This window comes from Anomaloglossus baeobatrachus, chromosome 4 (genome assembly GCF_048569485.1).
Source record: "Anomaloglossus baeobatrachus isolate aAnoBae1 chromosome 4, aAnoBae1.hap1, whole genome shotgun sequence".
NCBI lineage: Eukaryota > Metazoa > Chordata > Amphibia > Anura > Aromobatidae > Anomaloglossus > Anomaloglossus baeobatrachus.
The window spans coordinates 253085981-253109639 of NC_134356.1; the positions used below are offsets into that span (position 1 = coordinate 253085981).

Genomic DNA, 23659 nt, shown 5'->3' on the forward strand with positions numbered 1-23659 from the left:
GATGCAAATTTGGTGCCGAAATCTAGTGTAGACATTTCTACAGTAAATCTCCATCTTCTGGCTGAAAATGACACCTAAACTGCATTTTTTTGCCAAGAGATGCAGATTTCGTGCTGAAATCTATACTCCAAATTCCTGCAACAAATCTTCAGTTTCTGGCAAAAAAAACCCCGCATCAAAACATGATGTAATTTTGTTGCGTTTGCAAGGAGATGTAGATTTTGTGCAGGAATTTGGTGTTTAAGTTTCAGCATCACATCTACATCTCCTAGCAGAAAACCACGGTTTTGACACCATTTCGGTGCAGTTTTCTGCCAGGAGATGCAGATTTGGCACTGGGATTTATACACCAAATTCCTGCACCAAATCTGCATCTCCTGGAAAAAAAAAAACATTCAAAATCGCATAGCATTTTGATGCGTTTTTTTTGCCAGGAGATGCAGTATTGGTGCAGGAATTTGGGGAATAAATTCCAGCACCAAATCTGCATCTCTTGCGAAAAACCTGTGGTTTTCTGCCAGGAGATGCAGGTCTCATTGAGCTCAATGAGTTCACCTGAGGTCAGGTCACCAAGTTTAATGAGTTCACTTGAGGTGAGTTTACCTGTGGTCACAGGTGGGGTACCGTGGAAACCTCCAGCTGTGACGGCAGGTAAACTCAGTGATGTCATCGCGCACAGCTGCGGCTTAGTCAGTGTCTGCCTGAAACTGTAGTGAGCGGTCATGTTCTCTAATATGTCTACACACTGCGACTTCAGTATGTAGCAGAGCTGGGGTCATCATGGGACATCGTGGTGTGGATTAAGTCGGACCTGGATATTTTCGGGGTTAATAAATTGTAGAAATAGTGTGTTTTTTTGTTGTTTTTTTTTTAAAATAAAGGATTTTTGTGTTTATTTTGACAAATCACAGCTGTCATTATCACCTTATATTACTGGATTTCCACAGCATCAGGGCAATCGGGATGATACACTTAAAGCGTCGGAATTGTTGCCAATCACAGACGCTGTCACAGATAGTGCACGGGGGAAACAGTGAATATGCAGGAGATGTAATAAGCGGACCTGGAAGCCATGTGACAATCGTGCTGAAGATTCGAAAGTATAATTTCTATTTTCCTTTCTTTTAAACTTTTTTTTACATTTTTTCAACACGGACTTACCTGAGAAGTCAGTGTTCGAGGTCCGATACAGACCTAGAACTTAACAGTTCAGGTTTGGCCATCACAAGTCAATGCAAAAATCAATAAATGCCACAATATCTTTTTTCATACTTGCCTCAGCAAACTTGGACTCAAGTTCAAAATTTCTTTCCTCTAGTTGTTTCAATGTGATTCGTAAATGTTCATACATTTTCTGGGAATGCTCAGCTTTTTGTCTTTCATTTAGTTCCTTCATTTCCAGCATTGTTATCTTTTTGGAAATGGAAATTATTTCATTATTTGTTATGGCTTTTGTGGCTTTGTCCATTGCAGAATTACCTCCTAGATTAAAAAAGAAAAAAGTTTAAATATCTATTCATGAATATAATCATTAAAATTTCTTGTTCCCATTTTAAACATTTTACAAAAGTAACAGTCTTTGGGTACATGCAAATAGCGTACTTTTCAGTTGGATTCTACCTGGAACGCGCCCGAAAAAAAACCCAATAAATAAAAATCACTCAACAAACATTAAAAATATAAACAAATGTAAAAAATTATGTGCTCTGCATATACTCCATCACTTTCACCTTTTTTTTTTCCATGAAGCTGATAAAAGATGTGATTTGTTTATTCTTAATGCGCTTTCCACTTAGGCCATAAGCACAAGTTGAGTACCGTATTTTTCGCTTTATAAGATGCACTTTTGTCCCCCCAAAAAAGTAGGGAAAGTAAGGGGTGCGTCTTATAAACCATATTAAATCTGCCTGTGCTCCCTTTGATCGCACATGATCCCTCCTGTGTTAGATATGGCCCCCATGCTGCTGCCCATAGTAAAATAAAAAAACGCTTTACTTACCTCCAGCGCTGATCTCCCGGTCTCCTGATGCTGCTGCTGTCTGTGATAAGGCACACAGAGATGATATCACTCTGCTGTGCCGATCACATGACCGGCAGCAAGAACCAGGAAGTGGAGGAAGCCGGAGCTCAACTGCGAGGAGGGAGACACGAGGAGGGACAGCGCTGAGAAGGTAAGGAAAGAGTGTTTTATTTTATTATGGGCAGCAGCATGGGGGGCATATCTAACACAGGAGAAGTGTGCCATCTATAGTGGCCATGGGCAGCAGCAAGGGGGACATATCTAACACAGGGGAGATGTGCCATCTATAGTGGCCATGGGCAGCAGTATGGGGGGCCATATCAAACACAGGGGAGATGTGCCATCTATAGAAGTCATGGGCAGCACACATGGGGGCCATATCAACACAGGGGAGGTGTGCCATCTATAGGGGCCATGGGCAGCACAGGGGGACGTGTCCCAGCACAAGGGGGCTATATTCAATATAAGGGGGCCACATCCAGATTAAGGGGGGCTAATTTTAGGATGGGGGGCTATGAGGGACATATACCCTATATGATTTGTTAGACGGACACTGGCATTATAAGATGGACCCCATTTAACATTAAAAAAAAAATTCTCTTTTCCTTCACCAAATTTGGGGGTGCGTCTTATAATCAGGTGCGTCTTATAAAGGGAAAAATACAGTATTTGGTGAGTTTGTTATATCAGTATCTGTAGCCAAAAACCAGGAGTGGGTGATAAATACAATAGTGGTGACTTGTTTCTATTATACTTTTCCTCTGATTGTTCCACTCCTGGTTTTGGCTACTAATAATGAGGAACATATGCATGCTGCCCAAGGGTCACACAGGATGAAGTCACTATAGGTCAAACATTTATTGCATATTCTGTCATGTTTAAGTTCTTCATTTATCATAAGTAATAGTATTTTAAAGGTTATACTTTGCTGAAGGAGAAAAATGGAAATGTACATAAAAAAAGAATGTTTCTATGGCACCCTTCATTACAAAAAGCCATAATGTTAGCTTAAAAATCTAAAACGGTTTTAAAGGGCTGGTTCACCCATATTCATTATTGCCCACAACAATATTATGTTGAGAAACAAGGTTTCTCTCAAATACCTTGTGTTGCCAACAGTGCCTGTGAGTGGCGCTATTGCAGACCGCTCTTCCCCATCACCTGATTCCCGGACTCCGTGACTTCGGGGATCCAGTGATGTCACGTTAACTTCCTGCTCACCTGACATCACCACGGGCGGCCCCAATCTCCGTGAGTGACTGTGCTGTGGGCGGAGTTTCCCCGCTCATCACAGCCCAGCATCTCCCTGCTGCCTCATTCGCTGCAGAGCGCGCAAGCAGGAGGGATGCTGGGCTGTGACAAGCGGTGAAACTCCGCCCACAGCACAGTCACTCACAGAGACTGGGGCCGGCCGTGGTGATGTCAGTTGAGCAGGAAGTTGACATGACATCACCGAATCCCTGAGGTCACGGCAGATGGGGGGGGTCAGGCGATGGGGAAGAGTGGATTGCAATTGCACCGCTCACAGGCACTATTGGCAACACAAGGTATGTGAGAGAAACCTTGTTTCTCAACATAATATCGCTGAGGCCAATAATAAATATGGGTGAACCACTTCTTTAAACATCCATTAAATTAATCTTGAAATGGAGCGCTTGGCGCACTGTGGGTGGGGCCACATAATCCGGCACCCTTTTCCTCCCACAGACCCGCCAGCTCTGTTTACCACTGCACTGACTAACAACGCTAAGCTAGCTGGCAAGGCTCTGGAAGGAAGGGTTCTGCGGCGGAGGAGACTTCCTTTAAAATTTTTAGGTTAAGGTTACTAGAAAGAAAAAAAAAATGATTATATACACATATACACACACACACACACACTTCCTCCACTTTTCAGTTTTAGCCCTGTAATCTCCAATATTGTTGCATATTTGTTATGCACAAAGCAGTTCAAGTGTTTAAAGGGAAACTTATTTCATAAAATCTGATGACAAATAAGATTTTTTTTTTTGCCAGGAACACTGCTACCGATCTGGGAAAGACTAGCAAAAATCCAATACTGTACTGTGATGCCTTCAAAATAAATTTTTCCACAGCGAGTGCATGCAGATCTGTAAAACCCTTATAACATGAAATGTACGTCACTTGTGGACTTACGGTAGATAGTGGAATCCATACGGTAATCTGTAACCAATACACTATGTAAGGTTGCTACTTTGTTTCTGGCAAGTTAGAGATAAAATTAAAATTATTCACCTCCAACCCATTGCAAATGAGTTTTATTATCAAAAATAATAAAATGTCCACAGTTTGCAATAAACCAATCAAACAAGAACCATTTAGATAGCGTTACTAATAAAGAGTGGTTTCTTCAAATTCATCACAAAATGCCACTTTTAATGATATCTGCAGTCTCAGAATTATCCACACCTTGTTACTTAGTAAAGAACACTTTGGCTTTTATGTCCTGCTGCAAATGTGATGTATGACCAGACAACATCTTCTGGCTTTGTTCGTGAGGAGTCTTAAGCGGGCTTTACACGCTACGATATCGTTAATGTTTTATTGTAGGGGTCACGTCGTTAGTGACGCACATCCGGCGTCATTAACGGTATCGCAGCGTGTAACACTTACCAGCGACCTTAAACGTCCTCCAAAGTGGTGAAAATCGTTCACCATGGAGAGGTCGTCCTAAAACCAAAAATTGTTAATGGTTGTTTATAGATGTTGTTCCTCGTTCCTGCGGCAGCACACATCTCTGTGTGTGACACCGCAGGAGCGAGGAACCTCACCTTACCTGCGTCCCGCCCGCAATGAGGAAGGAAGGAGGTGGGCGGGATGTTCGTCCCGCTCATCTCCGCCCCCTCCGCTTTGATTGGCCAGCCGCTTAGTGACGTCGCCGTGACGCCGAACGCACCTCCCCCTTGAGGGAGGGATTGTTCGGCAGTCACAGCGACGACGACGACCAGGTAAGTGCGTGTGACGCTGCCGTAGCGATAATGTTCGCTGCGGCAGCGATAACACGATATCGCATGCACGACAGGGGCGGGTGCTTTTGCGTATGATATCGCTAGCAATTGCTAGAAATACCGTAGCGTTTAAAGCCCGCTTTAGACCATTACTCATAGACAATGGCCTCCAGTTCACTAATATTCTTTGACTGCCAAAAGAGAGTGGCCCAAAAAGTTAAAAGAAGAAATTATTGCCTTGCACAAACAGGGAATAGTATATAATAAGTTGCAAAGAAATTGAATGTTCCTAGAGATAACCGTTATAAGCAAAGATTAGAAGTTAAAACATATAGAGGAACATGGACTATACTTCCTAGAGGAAAGAGGAAGCGGTCACCAGCTGCCACTAGATTCCTGAGGAGGCAAGAGTTAAAAAAAAATAAAAAATAAAGTGACTGTAAATGACCTGCAGTAAGATTGATGATAATAGTAATAGAGGTTTCCGTTTGCATAGTAAGGTGCATATTTTATACTAAAGGTCTCCAAGACATACATCTTTAGTGACCCAAAAGTACAAGAATAGTCAATGGAAAGACACATAAAAATATAAATAAGCCACATACCTTTCGAGATTCTGTTCTATAAAACTATGGAAAAAAAAAAGTGGTTTTTGGCTATGGATCATGTTTGCAGAAGGTCATAAACAGCCAAAGCACTTATCAAGGAGTGAATAATTTTGAGACTCCAGTACTCGTTATACATAGCATTTTGTGCTGAGTTTGAGGAAACCAGTTGGTACATTAGTTGTACTTATTGAAAGCAGCAGAAAGTTTGTAAACTTTATGACAAACTAGCTGTAGTACCCGGGCGTTGCCCGGGATAGTAACTGTCTCTGTGTGTCTCTGAATGTCTGTCTCGTTCCCAGTCTGTCTCGTTCCCAGTTTGTCTCGTTCCCAGTCTGTCTCGTTCCCAGTCTGTCTCGTTCCCAGTCTGTCTCTGTCTCTTTCCTTGTCTTGGTCTCTTTTCATGTTTTTGTCTCCCTGTTTTTGCTTCTTTCTCTGTCTCTTTCCCGGTCTCTTTCTCTGTTTGTCTGTCTGCCTCTGTCTCTTTCCCTGTCTGTCTGCCACTGTCTGTCTCTTTGACTGTCTGTTCTCTCTCTATATCTCTTTCACTGTCTGTCTCTTACTGTGTCTATGTCTGTCTGTGTCTCTATGCGTCTCCCCACCGACATCTATTACCTTACACTTAAATTAAACTTCTTATACTAACAATTTATTTTGTTCCTATAGCAACCAATCACAGCTGCTATTAATAACCTATAGCTCGCAGCTCCATTGACTTTAATGGAGGTAGTTTTTTGGAGAGTAAATGTAAAGCACAGAGTTACATTTTCCAGTCAAAACAGTCTATGACGTTCCCTGAGTCACATGAGGTGTCTGTGCAAAATTTTGTGATTATAAATGCGACGGTACGGATTCCTTTAGCGGATACACACACACACACACACACACACACCTTTATATATTAGATTTGCAATGAGGGTTGAATAATTTTGATTTCCATTACAGATACGATATACTATAAATTACGTCTCAAAAAAAGTATTTGAACATTTTTTACTGTGTAGTGTAAAATAGTGTCCCTGCACCAACATCTCAAGCGACAGCTCACAAATTCCTGAAGTTTACCCCTTAACGATGAAGCATATCTTTTCTTTCAGGATGCAGCATTTTTTTCATATACAATAATGTCTATATGCAGGAAAGGGTTAAAAATGTGAATTTAGGTATGGATGGCAACTATGGGTATTTCATAACCTTTATTCCATAGAAATGCAGTAATAACAAACTATGGTTTGTGTTCCTTTCATCTAAAAAGAGCAGAAACGATTTTATAACACGAATGAATAAGGGGTAAAAGCTTCTGTCTTCAAAGCACTAAGATAAGACTTCTGTGAGAAAACCAAATAATAGCTCTGTTCAGGTTACTCCTATCGAAAACCTGTGACAGAAGCTATTAACAAACTGTATGCCATTTTACAGGAGTATGGCCATGACGCCATAGGCATACAAATAAAAGTAAAAATATCAAGATAAAAATATCTATATAAATACATATATACATACACAACTCACAAAAAGTTAGGGATTTTTGTCTCATAGAGGAAATTTTAGGAAGATTCTAAACTGCATTCTAACCTTTTCAGGTGAACTCAATGTGACCTTCTCTAATCTTTTGAATGCTCATGATTAATGTTTCAGTACTTTATGCACAACTTGTTGTTCTCTAACAAGGAGCTTAATGGCAAAATTCACAACAGGTGTTTGATCCATGAATCTCCAATAAATTTCAGGGATCAATTAGAATTGGTATTAAACAGTCCCCCTCATCATGCTATTCAAATTTTGACATTATGAGACCAAGAAAACCCCTAGCAATTGATCAACAGTACCTCGTCATTCTGGGGCTTCAACCAGGATGTTCTCAAACAGAAGTGGCCACTAAACGTAGAGTGTCATAGAGTGTCATTAGGAACTTGCCACAGAGATAGTCACAGAAAGACATAGAAGTGGACATCTTTTGGTCACATTCCACACTGATGACCGCTTCATTGTGAACAATGCCCTTTGGAGCCTGATGATGAATGCCACACAACTCCAGGCACATTTAAGAGGTGAGGGTCACCCAAGTGTCGCATCAGACCATTTAAAACGGTTTACATCAGCGTGGTCGGTGTGCTAATGACCTGCAAGGGTACCTGATCACACCACCAGGCACGGGCTTCATCTGTGCTGGACAAGGGACTCTGTGCTGGTCATCGATGAAAGTCTATTAATGCTAAGTAGAATGGATGTCCACCAATGATGTTGCAGATGTCAAGGTGAACGCTTTGCATCAGCCACTGTTGTCACCAGATGAATCTTTGGTGGTGGAGTTATTGTGTGGGCAGTTGCGTCTAATCAATACAGAACTGACCTACACTTTGTGAATGGTACAGTGACTGTTACAGGGGGCTGTCTGATAATAAAACCTAAAGGAGTATCAGACAGTCAGGGTCCACCGTGCAAAGACTCTGCTGCAGACTATGGCAGAGTGCAATACCTCTGTTAAACTCACAGAGGAATATAATTAGTAAATAAGGCAATTCCTCCCTTACTTGGAGGGTGTGTGGAATGGTCTATGTTAATAATCACAAAGACAAAGGCAGTGAGTGTGAAATGGCACCTACCTAGGTCCGTTCCTCTAGTGGTGCCAGGAGACGGACAGCAGCGTAAGCTGCACAAAGCTCCTACCTGCGTTCGCTCCACTAGTGTGCGAGGACACGAACCACTAGATATGGCACCTGCCTAGGTCCGCTCTTCTAGTGGTGCAAAAGAGACGAACAGCAGCGTAAGCCGCACAAAGCTCCTACCTGTGTTCGCTCCACTAGTGTGCGAGGACACGAACCACTAGATATGGCACCTGCCTAGGTCCGCTCTTCTAGTGGTGCAAAAGAGACGGACAGCAGCATAAGCCGCACAAAGCTCCTACCTCTGTTCGCTCCCCTAGTGTGCGAGGATACGAACAACTGCCAGACGCAGTATAAGGAACGTTACCCTAGCGGCAACGTCCACCTAGGAGTAGAATCACAAGGCCCAGCCGGACCATGTGCCTCAGGCACCTGCCTATGTCCGCTCCCCTAAGAGGTAAGGATACGGACTGCAGCCGAAGCTGTAAGGTATAAGAATGCTACCCTGCCGGTAGCGCTCACCTAGCATAGACAGAGAGATGCCTAGAGGAACGTGCACAGAGCGTCTACTCTCATGCATGAACCAAGAGGACTGAGCGCCGTGCGACGTGCGTCAGGGTCTTATATAGACTCTGTGCCTCATCCAAGATGGAGGACACCAGAGCCAATCCGCTGCCAGAACGACAGGAATGACGTCACGCTGGCCTATCACCGAGCAAAGCGTCACAAGCACATGACCAGCGACCAATCGGCATAGAAGGTGTCAGAGACATGTGACCACGTGTCACAAGCACATGACCAGCGGCTAATCGGCATAGAAGGTGTCAGAGACATGTGACCTCGTGTCAGCGATGATGTCACCCGCACATGTGCAATGGCTCCAAGATAGGACTTAGTCTCCAGCGTTTGCACATGTGCAGTAGCAAGAAATCTGGACATAGTCTCCAGTGCTCGCACATGTGCAGTAGCAAGAAATCTGGACATAGACTCCAGTGCCACAGCAACCGTAACATTGACAAGCTCCTACTACTTGAATAACATGAATAATCCAGTGCTTCTGCATGAACAACACAGGCCTAACTGCAATGCCCCAGCTCATCAAGGTCACATCATTAGGAAACGGCTGCTGGAGGCTGGAGAACCTCAAATGCAGTGGCCTGCACTTTCTCTAGATCTGAATCCCATAGAAAACCTATGGGATCAGTGGAGTTGCCGTATAGAGGCTTGTAACTCTATACCCCAGAACCCTAATTCCTGAGGGCTGCCCTTCAAGAAGAGTGTTATACCAGGCCTCAGCAGACAATATCTCCACTTGACAGCAACATGAGACCTTGTTGTCCAGCTGTAATTGATGACAAGTTATTGAGATGTTGACATTTTGGGGGTGTACCCACAACTATTGTTGTCTCTTGTTTCAATAAATTGTTTGAGATGAGGAAATCACCATTGCATGCTTCTACTTAAATGCCCTACTTTCATGATAAAATATCACTGCAGTGTGACCTTTTGTCGTTTTCCATAAATTTCATCAGAAAGCCAAATATCCCTAACTTTTTCTAAGTGTGGTTGTTGACGATACACTATACTTTTTGTTAGATTGAATCTATATACTAAAGAAAAGTAAAATGAACAACAAATTTCTAATCAGCAATCAATCTTCATTACTTTTTATGCCACCGACTGCGCACCCAGTTCTTTCGTCTGGTTATTCTGGCACTAAGGCCAAAGACAGCCCCTTCCCCACACACGTGACCACGTGACATCAATCATTTGCTTCAGCACCAGAATAGATGGTTGGAAGCAGGTCATGGAGGACCAGGGAGCTATGGTGGTGACAGGTAAGTATAAGAAGGGAATTTTGTTACTTACCGTAAATTCCTTTTCTTCTAGCTCTTATTGGGAGACCCAGACGATTGGGGTATAGCTACTGCCCTCTGGAGGCCACACAAAGCACTACATTAAAAGTGCAAGGCCCCTCCCCCTCTGGCTATACCCCCCCCGTGGTATCACGGGTTCTCCAGTTTTAGTGCCAAAGCAAGAAGGAGGAAGCCAATAACTGGTTTAAACAAATTAACTCCGAATAACATCGGAGAACTGAAAAACCGTTCAACATGAACAACATGTGTACCCGCAAACAACAAAAAAACATCCCGAAGGACAACAGGGCGGGTGCTGGGTCTCCCAATAAGAGCTAGAAGAAAAGGAATTTACGGTAAGTAACAAAATTCCCTTCTTCTTCAGCGCTCTATTGGGAGACCCAGACGATTGGGACGTCCAAAAGCTGTCCCTGGGTGGGTAAATAAATACCTCATGTTAGAGCTGCAAAACAGCCCTCCCCTACGGGGGTGTCACTGCCGCCTGCAGGACTCTTCTACCTAAGCTGGCATCCGCCGAAGCATAGGTATGCACCTGATAATGCTTGGTGAAAGTGTGCAGACTGGACCAGGTAGCTGCCTGGCACACCTGTTGAGCCGAAGCCTGGTGACGTAATGCCCAGGACGCACCCACGGCTCTGGTTGAGTGGGCTTTTAGCCCTGAAGGAACCGGAAGCCCCGCAGAACGGTAGGCCTCTAGAATTGGTGCTTTGATCCATCGAGCCAGGGTGGCTTTAGAAGCCTGCAACCCCTTGCGCGGACCAGCGACAAGGACGAAAAGTGCATCGGCACGGCGTATGGGCGCCGTGCGGGAAATGTAGATTCTGAGTGCTCTCACCAGATCTAGCAAACGTAAGTCCTTTTCATACCGGTGAACCGGATGAGGGCAAAAAGAAGGCAAGGAAATATCCTGATTAAGATGAAAAGAGGATACGACCTTAGGAAGAAACTCCGGAATGGGGCGCAGCACAACCTTGTCCTGGTGGAACACCAGGAAGGGAGCCTTGGATGACAGAGCTGCCAGCTCAGACACTCGCCGAAGCGATGTGATCGCAACAAGAAACGCCACTTTCTGCGACAGCCGAGAAAAGGAAACTTCCTTCAGAGGCTCGAAGGGCGGCTTCTGGAGAGCAACTAGTACCCTGTTCAGATCCCATGGATCTAACGGTCGCTTGTACGGGGGCACAATATGACAGACCCCCTGCAGGAACGTGCGCACCTTAGGAAGACGTGCTAGACGCTTCTGAAAAAACACGGATAGTGCCGAAACTTGCCCTTTAAGGGAGCTGAGCGACAAGCCCTTTTCTAACCCCGATTGCAGGAAGGAAAGAAACTTGGGTAATGCAAATGGCCAGGGAGACACTCCCTGGGCCGAGCACCAGGATAAGAAAATCTTCCACGTTCTGTGGTAGATCTTAGCAGAATTCGACTTTCTAGCTTGTCTCATTGTGGCAACCACTCCTTGAGATAATCCTGCAGATGCTAGGATCCAGGACTCAATGGCCACACAGTCAGGTTCAGGGCCGCAGAATTCTGATGGAAAAACGGCCCTTGGGACAGTAAGTCTGGTCGGTCTGGCAGTGACCACGGTCGACCGATCGTGAGATGCCACAGATCCGGATACCACGACCTCCTCGGCCAGTTTGGAGCGACGAGTATGATGCGGCTGCACTCGGATCTGATCTTGCGTAGCACTCTGGGCAAGAGCGCCAGAGGCGGAAACACGTAAGGGAGCTGAAACTGCGACCAATCTTGAACCAAGGCGTCTGCCGCCAGAGCTCTTTGATCGCGCGACCTCGCCATGAATGCCGGGACCTTGTTGTTGTGCCGGGATGCCATTAGGTCGACGTCCGGCACTCCCCAGCGGCGACAGATTTCCTGAAACACGTCCGGGTGAAGGGACCATTCCCCTGCGTCCATGCCCTGGCGACTGAGGAAGTCTGCTTCCCAGTTTTCTACGCCTGGGATGTGAACCGCGGATATGGTGGATGCTCTGTCCTCCACCCACATTAGAATGCGCCGGACTTCTTGGAAGGCTTGCCGACTGCGCGTCCCTCCTTGGTGGTTGATGTATGCCACCGCTGTGGAGTTGTCCGATTGGATTCGGATCTGCTTTCCTTCCAGCCACTGCTGGAAGGCTAGTAGGGCAAGATACACTGCTCTGATTTCCAGAACATTGATCTGAAGGGTGGACTCCTGCGGAGTCCACGTCCCCTGAGCCCTGTGGTGGAGAAACACTGCTCCCCACCCCGACAGACTCGCATCTGTCGTAACTACTGCCCAGGATGGGGGCAGGAAGGATCTTCCCTGAGATAATGAGGTGGGAAGGAGCCACCATTGTAGAGAGTCCTTGGCCGTCTGGGAAAGCGAGACTTTCCTGTCCAGGGACGTTGACTTCCCGTCCCATTGGCGGAGAATGTCCCATTGAAGTGGGCGCAGATGAAACTGCGCAAAGGGAACTGCTTCCATGGCTGCCACCATCTTCCCTAGGAAATGCATGAGACGCCGCAAGGGATGCAACTGGCCCTGCAGGAGAGATTGCACCCCTGTCTGTAGTGACCGCTGCTTGTTCAGCGGCAGCTTCACTATCGCTGCTAGAGTATGAAACTCCATGCCAAGATACGTTAGTGACTGAGTCGGTGATAGGATCGACTTTGGAAAGTTGATGATCCATCCGAAAGACTGTAGAGTCTCCAGCGTAGCATTCAGGCTGTGCTGACATGCCTCCTGAGAGGGAGCTTTGACCAATAAGTCGTCTAGGTAAGGGATCACCGAGTGTCCCTGAGAGTGCAAGACTGCTACCACCGCCGCCATGACCTTGGTGAAGACCCGTGGGGCTGTCGCCAGACCAAATGGAAGAGCTACGAACTGAAAATGGTCGTCTCCTATCACAAAACGTAGAAAACGTTGATGTTCTGTAGCAATTGGCACGTGGAGATAAGCATCTTTGATGTCTATTGAGGCAAGGAAGTCTCCTCTGGACATTGAGGCAATGACAGAGCGGAGGGTTTCCATCCGGAACCTCCTGGCGTGCACATGTTTGTTGAGCCGTTTTAGGTCCAGAACAGGACGGAACGAGCCGTCCTTTTTTGGAACCACAAAGAGATTGGAGTAAAACCCTTGCCCTTGTTCCTGAGGAGGGACTGGGATCACCACTCCTTCCGCTTTTAGGGAATCCACCGCCTGCAGCAGAGCATCTGCTCGGTCTGGATGTGGGGAGGTTCTGAAGAACCGAGCTGGAGGACGAGAATTGAACTCGATTCTGTACCCGCGAGACAAAATGTCCGTCACCCACCGGTCTTTGACCTGTGACATCCAAATGCCGGAAAAGCGGGAGAGCCTGCCCCCGACCGGCGATGCGGAGGGGGGGGGCTGGAAGTCATGAGGTAGCCGCTTTGGAAGCGGTACCTCCATTTGCTTTCTTGGGGCGTGTGTGAGTCCGCCACGAATCTGAGTTTCTTTGCGTCCTCTGAGTCCCTTTGGACGAGGTAAATGGTGTCTTGCCCGAACCTCGAAAGGACTGAAACCTCTGCTGCCACTTTTTCTGCTGAGGTTTGGATGTTCTGGGTTGTGGTAAAGAGGAGTCTTTACCCTTGGACTGCTTAATGATGTCAGCCAATGGCTCGCCAAACAGTCTATCTCTAGACAAAGGCAAACTGGTTAAACATTTTTTGGAACCAGCATCTGCTTTCCAGTCCTTTAACCACAAGGCTCTGCGCAAAACTACCGAATTGGCGGACGCCATTGAGGTGCGACTGGTAGATTCTAGGACCGCATTGATAGCGTAAGACGCAAACGCCGACATCTGCGTGGTAAGGTGCGCCACTTGCGGCACTGCTGGATGTATGATAGCATCCACTTTTGCTAAGCCAGCTGAAATAGCCTGGAGTGCCCATACGGCTGCGAATGCCGGAGCAAACGACGCGCCGATAGCTTCATAGACAGATTTTAACCAAAGGTCCATCTGTCTGTCATTGGCATCTTTAAGTGAAGCGCCATCCTCCACTGCAACTATGGATCTAGCTGCAAGTTTGGAAATCGGGGGGTCTACCTTTGGACACTGTGTCCAGCGCTTGACCACCTCAGGGGGGAAAGGGAAACGCGTATCTTTAGATCGTTTAGAGAAACGCCTTTCTGGGTGAGCGTCGTGCTTCTGGATTGATTCTCTGAAGTCAGAGTGATCTAACAAAGCACTCAATTTACGCTTGGGATAAAGGAAACGAAACTTCTCCTGCTCCGCAGCCGCCTCTTCTGCTGAAGGGGCTGGGGGAGAAATATCCAACAGCCTATTGATGGCTGAGATAAGGTCGTTTACCATGGCATCCCCATCCGGGGTATCCAGGTTGAGAGGGGTTCCAGGAGTGGATTCCTGATCACTCTCATCAGACACATCACAGGGAGACTGATTGCGCTGAGACCCTGAGCAGTGTGAAGATGTCGAGGGTCTTTCCCAGCGAGCTCGCTTAGGGTGGCTGGGGCCATCATCTGAGTCATAATCCTCGGCCTGTGAAGCCGGGGACCCCCCTGTGGGCTGGATACATTCCAAGTAAGGGGGACCTGAGGACAGAGGCCTCGCCGTGCCCAGAGACTGAGCCCCATGCATAGATTGCAAGGTTTCAAGGATTTTTGCCATAGACACAGACATATTATCTGCAAAAACTGCAAAGTCTGTCCCTGTCACCGGGGCAGAACTTACAAGCGTCTCAGCCTGGGTCGCTACCTCTCCTGACTCCGGCTGGCGAAGCAGCAGCGGGTCGGAGCATTGCACACAATGGGGGTCATCGGAGCCTGCTGGTAGATTAGCCCCACATGCAGCACACGCAGTATACACAGCCCTTTTTGCCTTGGCCGCCTTGCGTTTTGAGGATGACATGTTGCTGCTTCCACAGAGCGATCTGGGATATGCAGCCAGAAGCGACCTCACAGTGCAAGAAATACAATATCTATATATCTGTACACAGTACACCGATACACCGTGAGGCACTAGAGGGACCAGCACAGAAAAATCGCTTACCGCCCGCTTAAAAAAGCGGGTGTGTGGTCGCCAGATAGCCCCTAGTCCAGGTCTCCCAGAGCCTTGCGTCCTTCCTCCAGCCAGGCATGCATGTAATGGCTGCCGGCGTCTCGAGAGAGGAAGGGGGGCGGGCCCTGGGCGTTCCTGGCCAAGAGCGGGAAGCCTGCTTCCCTCTGTGCCAAGTGAGAGGGCTGGAGCATGTAAATCAGGCTCCAGCCCTCGTCGCTGCTAGCGAACAGCGTCTCTCCCCTACCCTGAATGACAGGGTGGGGGCGGGAACGAATCGGAGCTGCCGGCGTCCTAGGCCCAAAAAGCCGGGGACTAAATTTATAACCGCCGCCGCCGTAAAAGCGCGGACGGCGGATCCCCGGCGCACCACAAGTCACAGCAGCGCCGCCCGGTCCAGAGGGGGTCGGCGCTGCGTTCCCATACACAAAAAAAGTCCCCCAGTAATCTGTAGGGACACCAACTCCACGTTGCGGTCCCCGGCGCACTACAACACCCAGCCAGCCCGGAGTGTGTCTGTGCCTGCCGGGGACACAGAGTACCTGTATGATGCAGGGCCTGTCCCTGATCGTACTCCTGCTCCGTCTCCATCAGGTTCTAATGGGTCTGTGGATGGAGCCCGGCGTCAGAGCTGAGAGGCCGGCAGGATCCCACTTCCACAGAGCCCTACAAGGGGATGTGGAAGGAAAACAGCATGTGGGGCTCCAGCCCCTGTACCAGCAATAGGTACCTCAACCTTACAACACCATCCAGGGGTGAGAAGGGAGCATGCTGGGAACACTATATGTGTCCTCTTTTCTTCCATCCGAAACAGTCAGCAGCTACTGCTGACTAAAATCTGTGGAGCTATGCATGGAATGTCTGACCTCCTTCGCACACAAAGCTAAAACTGGAGAACCCGTGATACCACGGGGGGGGTATAGCCAGAGGGGGAGGGGCCTTGCACTTTTAATGTAGTGCTTTGTGTGGCCTCCAGAGGGCAGTAGCTATACCCCAATCGTCTGGGTCTCCCAATAGAGCGCTGAAGAAAGTATTTTTTATCCAATTTATTTTAATTTCTTCCCTCCCCAATTCTTATGCTTTGGGGTCTGGAGAAGCGTGAGGGCATAAAAAGATTTTTTTCTCATGGCATGAGGGGCATTTTTGAATTGGACTGAATGAAATCTGCCCGAAATGAATTTTTGAAGATTCACCCACCTTTACTAGACATATAACAAACCAAAAGGTAGCCTATGGATATATTTGCCAAAACCTTTCCCATGCAGTGTGAACCTAATCATAGTAACACATGTTTTAAAAAAACATACCTAATGCAGCTGTGTGTTCCCAGGCTTGCTCCAAAGTGTTAAGTTTTTCTTTAGCAATTTCCAATTCTTTAATATAAGAAGTCATCTGTGATTTCAGTGAGGCATTTTCGTGCTGGTTCATATCATAGCAGAGAAAACAGAAGGTTTATTGGGGTTTCTTTACAAGAAATGCATATTTTGATAAAAATTGACTCCACAGATTGTTGGAAATGTAATCCGACTAGTGCTTAGCCACCTACACTGAAATGTATACAGTAGTTTATGTCTTGGATTTTACTGAACACAGAAAAAATACCCTTAAATTAAATAAATGTTTATTGATAAGACTTAAAAACACTAATTGCGGGCTTCACACGGTACGATCTATCGTGCGATTGCACGAGCGATGGTACCCGCCCCCGTCGTTTCTGCGTCACGGGTAATTAGTTGCCCGTGGCGCACAAAGTCGTGAAACCCCTGTCACACGTACTTACCTGCTGAGCGACCTCGCTGTGGGCGGCGAACATTCTCTTCCTGAAGGGGAAGGGACGTTCGGCGTCACAGCAACGTCACACAGCGGCCGGCCAATAGAAGCGGAGGGGCGGAGATGAGCGGGACGTAGACATCCCGCCCACCTCCTTCCTTCTGCATTGCCGGCAGGAGCCGCGGGACGCAAGTAAGCTGTTTTCATCATTACCGGGGTGTCACACGGAGCGATGTGTGCTGCCCCGGGTACGATGAACAACCGGCGCCATTAAAAATAAACAATTTTTTAAAAATAAGCGACGAGTACACGACTCACGAGTTGTGAGAAATTCTGCGTCGCTCGGAGGTGTCACACAAAACGATGTTGCAAGCGATGCTGGATGTGCGTAACGAAAACAGTGACCCCGACGATGCATCGCGCGATAGCTCGTCTCATGTGACGCCCGCATAACTCCACACCTAAATGCACAATTGAGCCGTTGGCGTGCACAGTAAAGGGAGATATACTGGCCCTGATAGGCACGGCACAGAAAGGAGTGCATCATCAGGGCCAGTATATCTCCCTTTACTGTGCAAGCCAAAGGCTAAATTTTGCCAATAGGTGTGGATTAGTGTTTTTAAAGTCTTATCAATAAACATTTACTTACTTTATGGGTATTTTTTCGATGTTTAGCATACTTGTTTCACCCTTAGGCATCACAAAACTTTTTTTCTTGAGTACATTTGGATTTATGCCACACACTCATCAACATTGAAACTGCAACACCAAAAAGGAAAAGTCATGGAATTATGGAAATCGCAGAATGGATAGACGTGTTAATGATATGCAAATTATGAAATAATGGAAACAAAATGTTCAAAACATCTTGATTTAATCAGTATCAAGTATGAGCACCATGTACAGAAATACACGTACTTGCACACCTTGATATGCTATATTAATTTGTTGTTGTAGGAATTTCATGTACGTTTCCTTGGCCTGCAGCATCTCCAGACTTGTCTTCTATCAAGCACATCTGAGACGTCATTGGTTGTCAATTGCAAAAGGAACTGCCAGCAGCGGATCTTGACGATATGCGTGCTCCAGTACACTCAGCGTGGCAGAACATGGGCAAGGGTTGACACCCTTGAAATTGTTCCAGAAAATGAAGTATTTCTCCCAGACAATTATTGGAATTAAAAATTTTGGTATACACATTTACTTCCTTTGTGTGTATTAGAAACACACACACACACACACGGCAATATGGACAGCACACAAAACTGCAAAAATGGACTGGACAAAATTGCTGGCATCTTCAACTTAATATTTGGTTGCACACCATCCTATAACCATCAACAAGCTTCTTTACACCTCTCAACTGAAATTTTGGACCACTTTCCTTTTGCAAACTGCTCTAGGTCTCTCATATTTGAAGGTTGTCTTCTCCCCACAGCAATTTTAAGATCTCTCCACAGGTGTTCCATCGGATTTAGGTTGAGACTCATTGCTGGCTACTTCAGAACTCTCCAGCACTTTGTTTCCATCCATTTCTGGGTGATTTTTGAAGTAGATTGAGGTCATTGTCCTACAGGAAGACCCATGACCTAGGACGAATACCCAGCTTTCTGACATCGGGCACTACATTTCAACCCAAACCCTTTAGTAATCTTTAGATGTCATGATGCCTTGCACACAGTCAAGGCATCCATTGCCAGATCTTTCAACCTCCACCATATTTGACTGTAGGTAATGTGTTATTTTCTTTGTAGGCCTCATTCCGTTTTTGGTAAACAGTAAAATGATGTGCTTTACCAAGAAGCACTATCGTGGTTTGCTCTGTCCACAAAAAGCTTTCCCAGAAGGATTTTGGCTTATGCACGTACATTTTGACAAACTGTACTCTAGCAGTTTCACATCTCTGTGTCAGCAGTGGGGTCCTCCTGGATCTCCTGCCATAGTATTTCCTTTAATTCAAATGTCGACAAGCTGACACTGATGCACTTTGCCTGCAGGACAGCTTGAATTTCTTTGGAACTTTATTGAGGCTGCTAATTCACCATCCGGACTATCCTGCCTTGCAACCTTTCATCCATTTCTACAGTGCCATGGGTTGTATACGTCTTGCTTATGCTGTGCACCGTGGATAAAGGAAGATCAAGATCTCTGGAGATTGGCTTATAACTTTGAGATGTAGGCTATGTGCGCACGCTGCATTTTTTGCCGCGTTTTTCGGGTGCATCTTTGCTCTAAAAACTGCATGCATTTCATTCCCCAGCAAAGTCTATGAGATTTCATTTTTGCTGTCTGCACAGTGCAGTTTTTTTTTTTGCTGTGTTTTTGTGGTGACCACAAAGATACAACATGCCAATTCTTTTTGCGTTTGTTTTTCACCCATTAAATTGAATAGAGAAAAACTCAGCAAAAAATGCAGCAAAATGCAGCAAAAAATGCATCAAAACGCACAAAAATGCATGCTTTTTTTAGTGGGTACGTTTTTGTGCGTTTTTTGGGGCCAGAAACGCTGCATCTTTGTGGTCAGGAAAAAACGCAGCGTGTGCACATAGCCTAATATTTTTTTAACAATATTGGTTCTCAAGTCTTCAGACAATTCTGTTCTCCTCTTTCTGTTATCCATGCTTAGTGGCACACAGAGACACACAATGAAAAGGTTGAGTCAACTTCTCCCCTTTTTATCTGGTTTCAGGTGTGATTTTTATATTACCCACACCTATTTTCTACAGGTGAATTTGAATGAGCATCATATGCTTAAAACAAAGTTGATTACCCACCATTTTGGAGAGGTGCCAACAATTTGGTCCATTTTGGGGGTTTTGTGTGAAATTATGTCCAATTTGTCTTTTTTCTCAGTTTGTTTTGTAACAATACATACAAAGGAAATAAAGTTGAGTATAACAAAACGTGTAATTGCAATAATTTTCTGGAAGAAATACTTAATTTTCTGAAACAAATTCAAGGGTGACAATACTTTTGGCAATGACTGTATGTAATTTCTACCATTAGGCAGCAGTAATTATCCTGACCCGTATCTTTTAGATTAGTAAACTGTTTAATAATACATAATGCCAACTTTTTTTGCCCTTTACAAGTGACTATCAGTAAGTAAGCATTAATCGACGATGTGCATGATAACAGATCTGCCATGTGTGGGCCACACAGGAGGTGTTAAACTGAAAACAGGCCCCCTTATTAAATAGTCAGCCTAACCTGCCAATTCGATGTGTATTGGTGGGAAGGTGATCTATCATCCCTTCCCTGACAGATGATACTGGGGGAGAGAAAAAATCAGAAAGCAGAAATTTAATCACCCCATCCTAAAGCTCATCGGTTTGGTAACTTCATGAAAGATTGCATATGGCAACAGCTATCTAGCTAAGCTGTAAATATTTTATTAAAAGATAGGGTTGCTGATGGATAAAAATTACACAGCTGTTACTCACTATTCGTATCCGGCGTTGCCTCTCTGCTGATGCTTCAATCTTTGTTGAGCATCTGCAACGGTGACAGCACGTCTACAATCGCTCATAACTGCTGCAGCTAATCACTGAACTCAGTGATTAGCTGCAGCAGCTACGAGCACTGCGGACATCTGGACAATATGTAACCACTGCTGGTGATCAGCAAAGACTGGAGCAGCAGGGAGGAAGTCCTGGACCCAGGGAAGATTAGTAACAGCTATGTTTGTCAATTTAAACCTCGGCAATCATATGGGCAGTAAATCTTTAAAAAGGGACAATTCATTTGGTAATGGAATAACATAACTTCTTTAGTTGTCAAGGAATTATGAAGAAACCTACAAAATCATTTTTATGACAGTATAGATGCATGGGAAAACTAATCTATAACAGTGGTTTCTGTTAAAAAATGGAAGCCATGAAGCCAGCGAACACATCCCAAGTCGAAAATTTGGTCCCAATTTCATAATACAGTCAAATCTGTTTAATGGGGGCTTTCCAGGCTTAAAAGAAGTGTGACGCACTGTGATTGCAGCCAGCCGAAGAGAGAGCGTGTGCAATGTGCACGTTCGCTGTGAATACAGGGGAATCGCGACGTTGTACACATTTGCATTGCATACTGCCATGTTTCAACACTCTGAAATCACATACAGCAACTGCAGACTTCATTTCAACCCGAAAAATGCTTTTTAATCTTTTAAAGCTTATGGCCAGTCTTGGATACAGAGATCGAGATCTTCTGCTTGCTATCATTCAGCCATACTGTTTAGGTTTTTTCACATGCATTTTTACCTTTCACTAAAGGCTTAAGTCAGGAAAAACGGATTTTTGTGTACTCACCGTAAAATCGTTTTCTCTTAGCCATCATTGGGGGACACAGGACCATGGGTGTTATGCTGCCTATCCATAGGAGGACACTAAGTAGATGCAAAAAGCATTAGCTCCTCCTCTGCAGTATACACCCCCTGGCTGGGCCAGGCAACCTCAGTTTTAGTACACAAGCAGTAGTAGAAAAAAATAGTAAAAACTTATCTCAACGGAGGAATATGAGAAAAAAGAGTCATAACCAAATAAGGTACTGAGAGAACCAAGGCCCAACAGGGCAACAGGGTGGGTGCTGTGTCCCCCAATGATGGCTAAAGAGAAAACGATTTTACGGTGAGTACACAAAAATCCGTTTTTCTCTGACGCCTCATTGGGGGACACAGGACCAAAGCAGCCCATGGGTGGGAAAAAAAAAAAGAAGACAACACAACCCAAGGACTAGGAACCAGTCCCAGACAGCCTGGAGCGCCTACTGAGAGAGGTGCTCTACTGCCTTTTGCAGAATTTTCCTACCCAGATTTGCCTCAGTTGAAACCTGGGTATGGACTCTGTAATGCTTTTAAAAAGTATGTAGGCTAGACCAGGTCGCAGCCTTACACACCTGTTCCACTGAAGCCTGATGCCGAATGGCCCACGAAGCGCCAACTGCTCGCGTGGAATGAGCCCGCAGCCCACTAGGAATGGGCTTGAGTTGCAAGCGGTAGACTTCCTGGATCGCAGAGCGAATCCAGCGAGCCAGAGTTGCCTTTGAAGCTGCCTGTCCCTTTTTAGGCCCCTCAGGAATGACGAACAAAGAGTCCGTTTTCCTAAAGGGGGCTGTCCTGGATATGTAATATCTGAGAGCTCTGACGAGGTCTAACGAATACAGAGACCTTTCCACCCTATGAACTGGGTGTGGACAAAAGGAAGGCAGAACAATGTCCTCGTTCAAATGAAACGGGATAGGAACCTTTGGAAGGAAATCCGGAAGGGGGCGCAGAACCACCTTGCCCTGGTGAAAGATCAGAAAAGGCTCGCGACAAGAGAGTGCTGCTAGCTCTGAAACCCGTCTGATAGACGTAATTGCCACCAAGAATGTTACCTTCCAGGACAGAAGAGCAAGGGAGGATTCCTTGATGGGGTTCAAAGGGAGACCTCTGGAGACCGTCCAGAACGAGATTGAGGTCCCATGGGTCCAGCGGCCGTTTGTACAGGGGAACTAGATGGGAAACACCCTGGAGGAAGGTCTTGACCGGCGGTTTTTGAGCCAGGCGGCATTGGTAGAAGATTGAGAGCGCTGAGACCTGCCCTTTAAGGGAACTGAGAGCCAAACCCGCTTGCAAGCCAGACTGCAGAAAGTCAAGAATTTTGGGGATGGCCAGAGGCCTAGGCTGGACGTTAGTTTCCCTGCACCATGAAAAGAAGATTTTCCACGTACGGTGGTAAATGCGGGATGAAGCAGGCTTTCGGGCGCTGATCATGGTGGAGATAACCGCGGGGGAGAATCCCGCTCTTGTTAAAACCCAGGTCTCAATGGCCATGCCGTCAGCTTCAGGGCTCTGGAGTTCTGATGGGAAATGGGCCCTTGGGTCAGCAAGTCTGGGATGTCTGGAAGGCGCCACGGTACTTCTGCGAGCATTTGTACTAATTCAGCGTAACAGGCGCGCCTGGGCCAGTCCGGTGCTATCAGTATCACCGGGACTCCCTCTGCCTTGATCTTCCTGATTACCCGCGGCAGCAGGGGTAGAGGTGGAAATATGTAAAGCAGGCTGAAGTGGTGCCAGGAGCAGACTAGAGCATCCGCGCCGATGGACTGCGGGTCGTGTGACCTGGCTATGAACGCAAGTACCTTTGGATTCAACCTTGAGGCCATTAGATCCACGTCTGGTGTGCCCCAGCGAGTGCAGATGTGTAGAAACACTTCTGGGTGGAGAGACCATTCTCCGGCAACCAGGCCTCAGCTTCCCATACACGGTAAGTTTTTTAACTGCATGAGAGGACACACACAAGCTAGGGACCCCAACGTAGAGAAATACTTTGGCGTAGTGTTGGGGCTCTATTGCATTGATCAATTCAGTAGCTAAATTTCTCTTGATTCATATGTTCATGGCAGTAATGCAGATTCCATTTTTCACATTTTCACTCTTACATATAGCTATTGGATTTTTCAAGTCAGTATTCACACAGCAGTTTCTGCTATTTCATGCTATTTCATGTATTCCCCTTACATAGTCACTGGTGTGCATACCTTATCTACCCATAGTGATGTTTTTTTAGGTTTTTGCACCCAGTTCAGACTTAGAATGGTGTTCCAAACGTTATTCCTTATTTGGCGACTTAGAAAGTCTGCTGCCCAGTTCTCTACCCCCGGTATGTGTACCGCTGATATCACTGACCCCGTCGATTCGGCCCAGCTGAGGATCTTGTGGGCCTCGAGGACATGCCCAGGAAGGTGATGGATCGTGCTGGGACCGGGGACGATTTGTCTAGATTCAGTAGCCACCCTAAGCGGGATAGGGTGTTCACGGTGATCTGT

The 23659-nt window shown here is 46.1% G+C and overlaps 1 protein-coding gene across 5 annotated transcripts in view; it reads right to left on the reverse strand.

Moving 5' to 3' along the window:
• The window catches only part of CEP290 (centrosomal protein 290), a 451099-nt gene that overhangs the window by 233372 nt on the left and 194068 nt on the right, over window positions 1–23659 (reverse strand). For all 5 annotated transcript variants that reach the window (XM_075344782.1, XM_075344781.1, XM_075344784.1 and 2 more), the window contains 2 exons: window positions 16399–16510; window positions 1277–1482 (listed from right to left, as the gene is read on the reverse strand). In XM_075344782.1, coding sequence (XP_075200897.1) covers window positions 1277–1482; window positions 16399–16510 — 318 coding nt within the window. The remainder of the gene's footprint in view (window positions 1–1276; window positions 1483–16398; window positions 16511–23659) is intronic.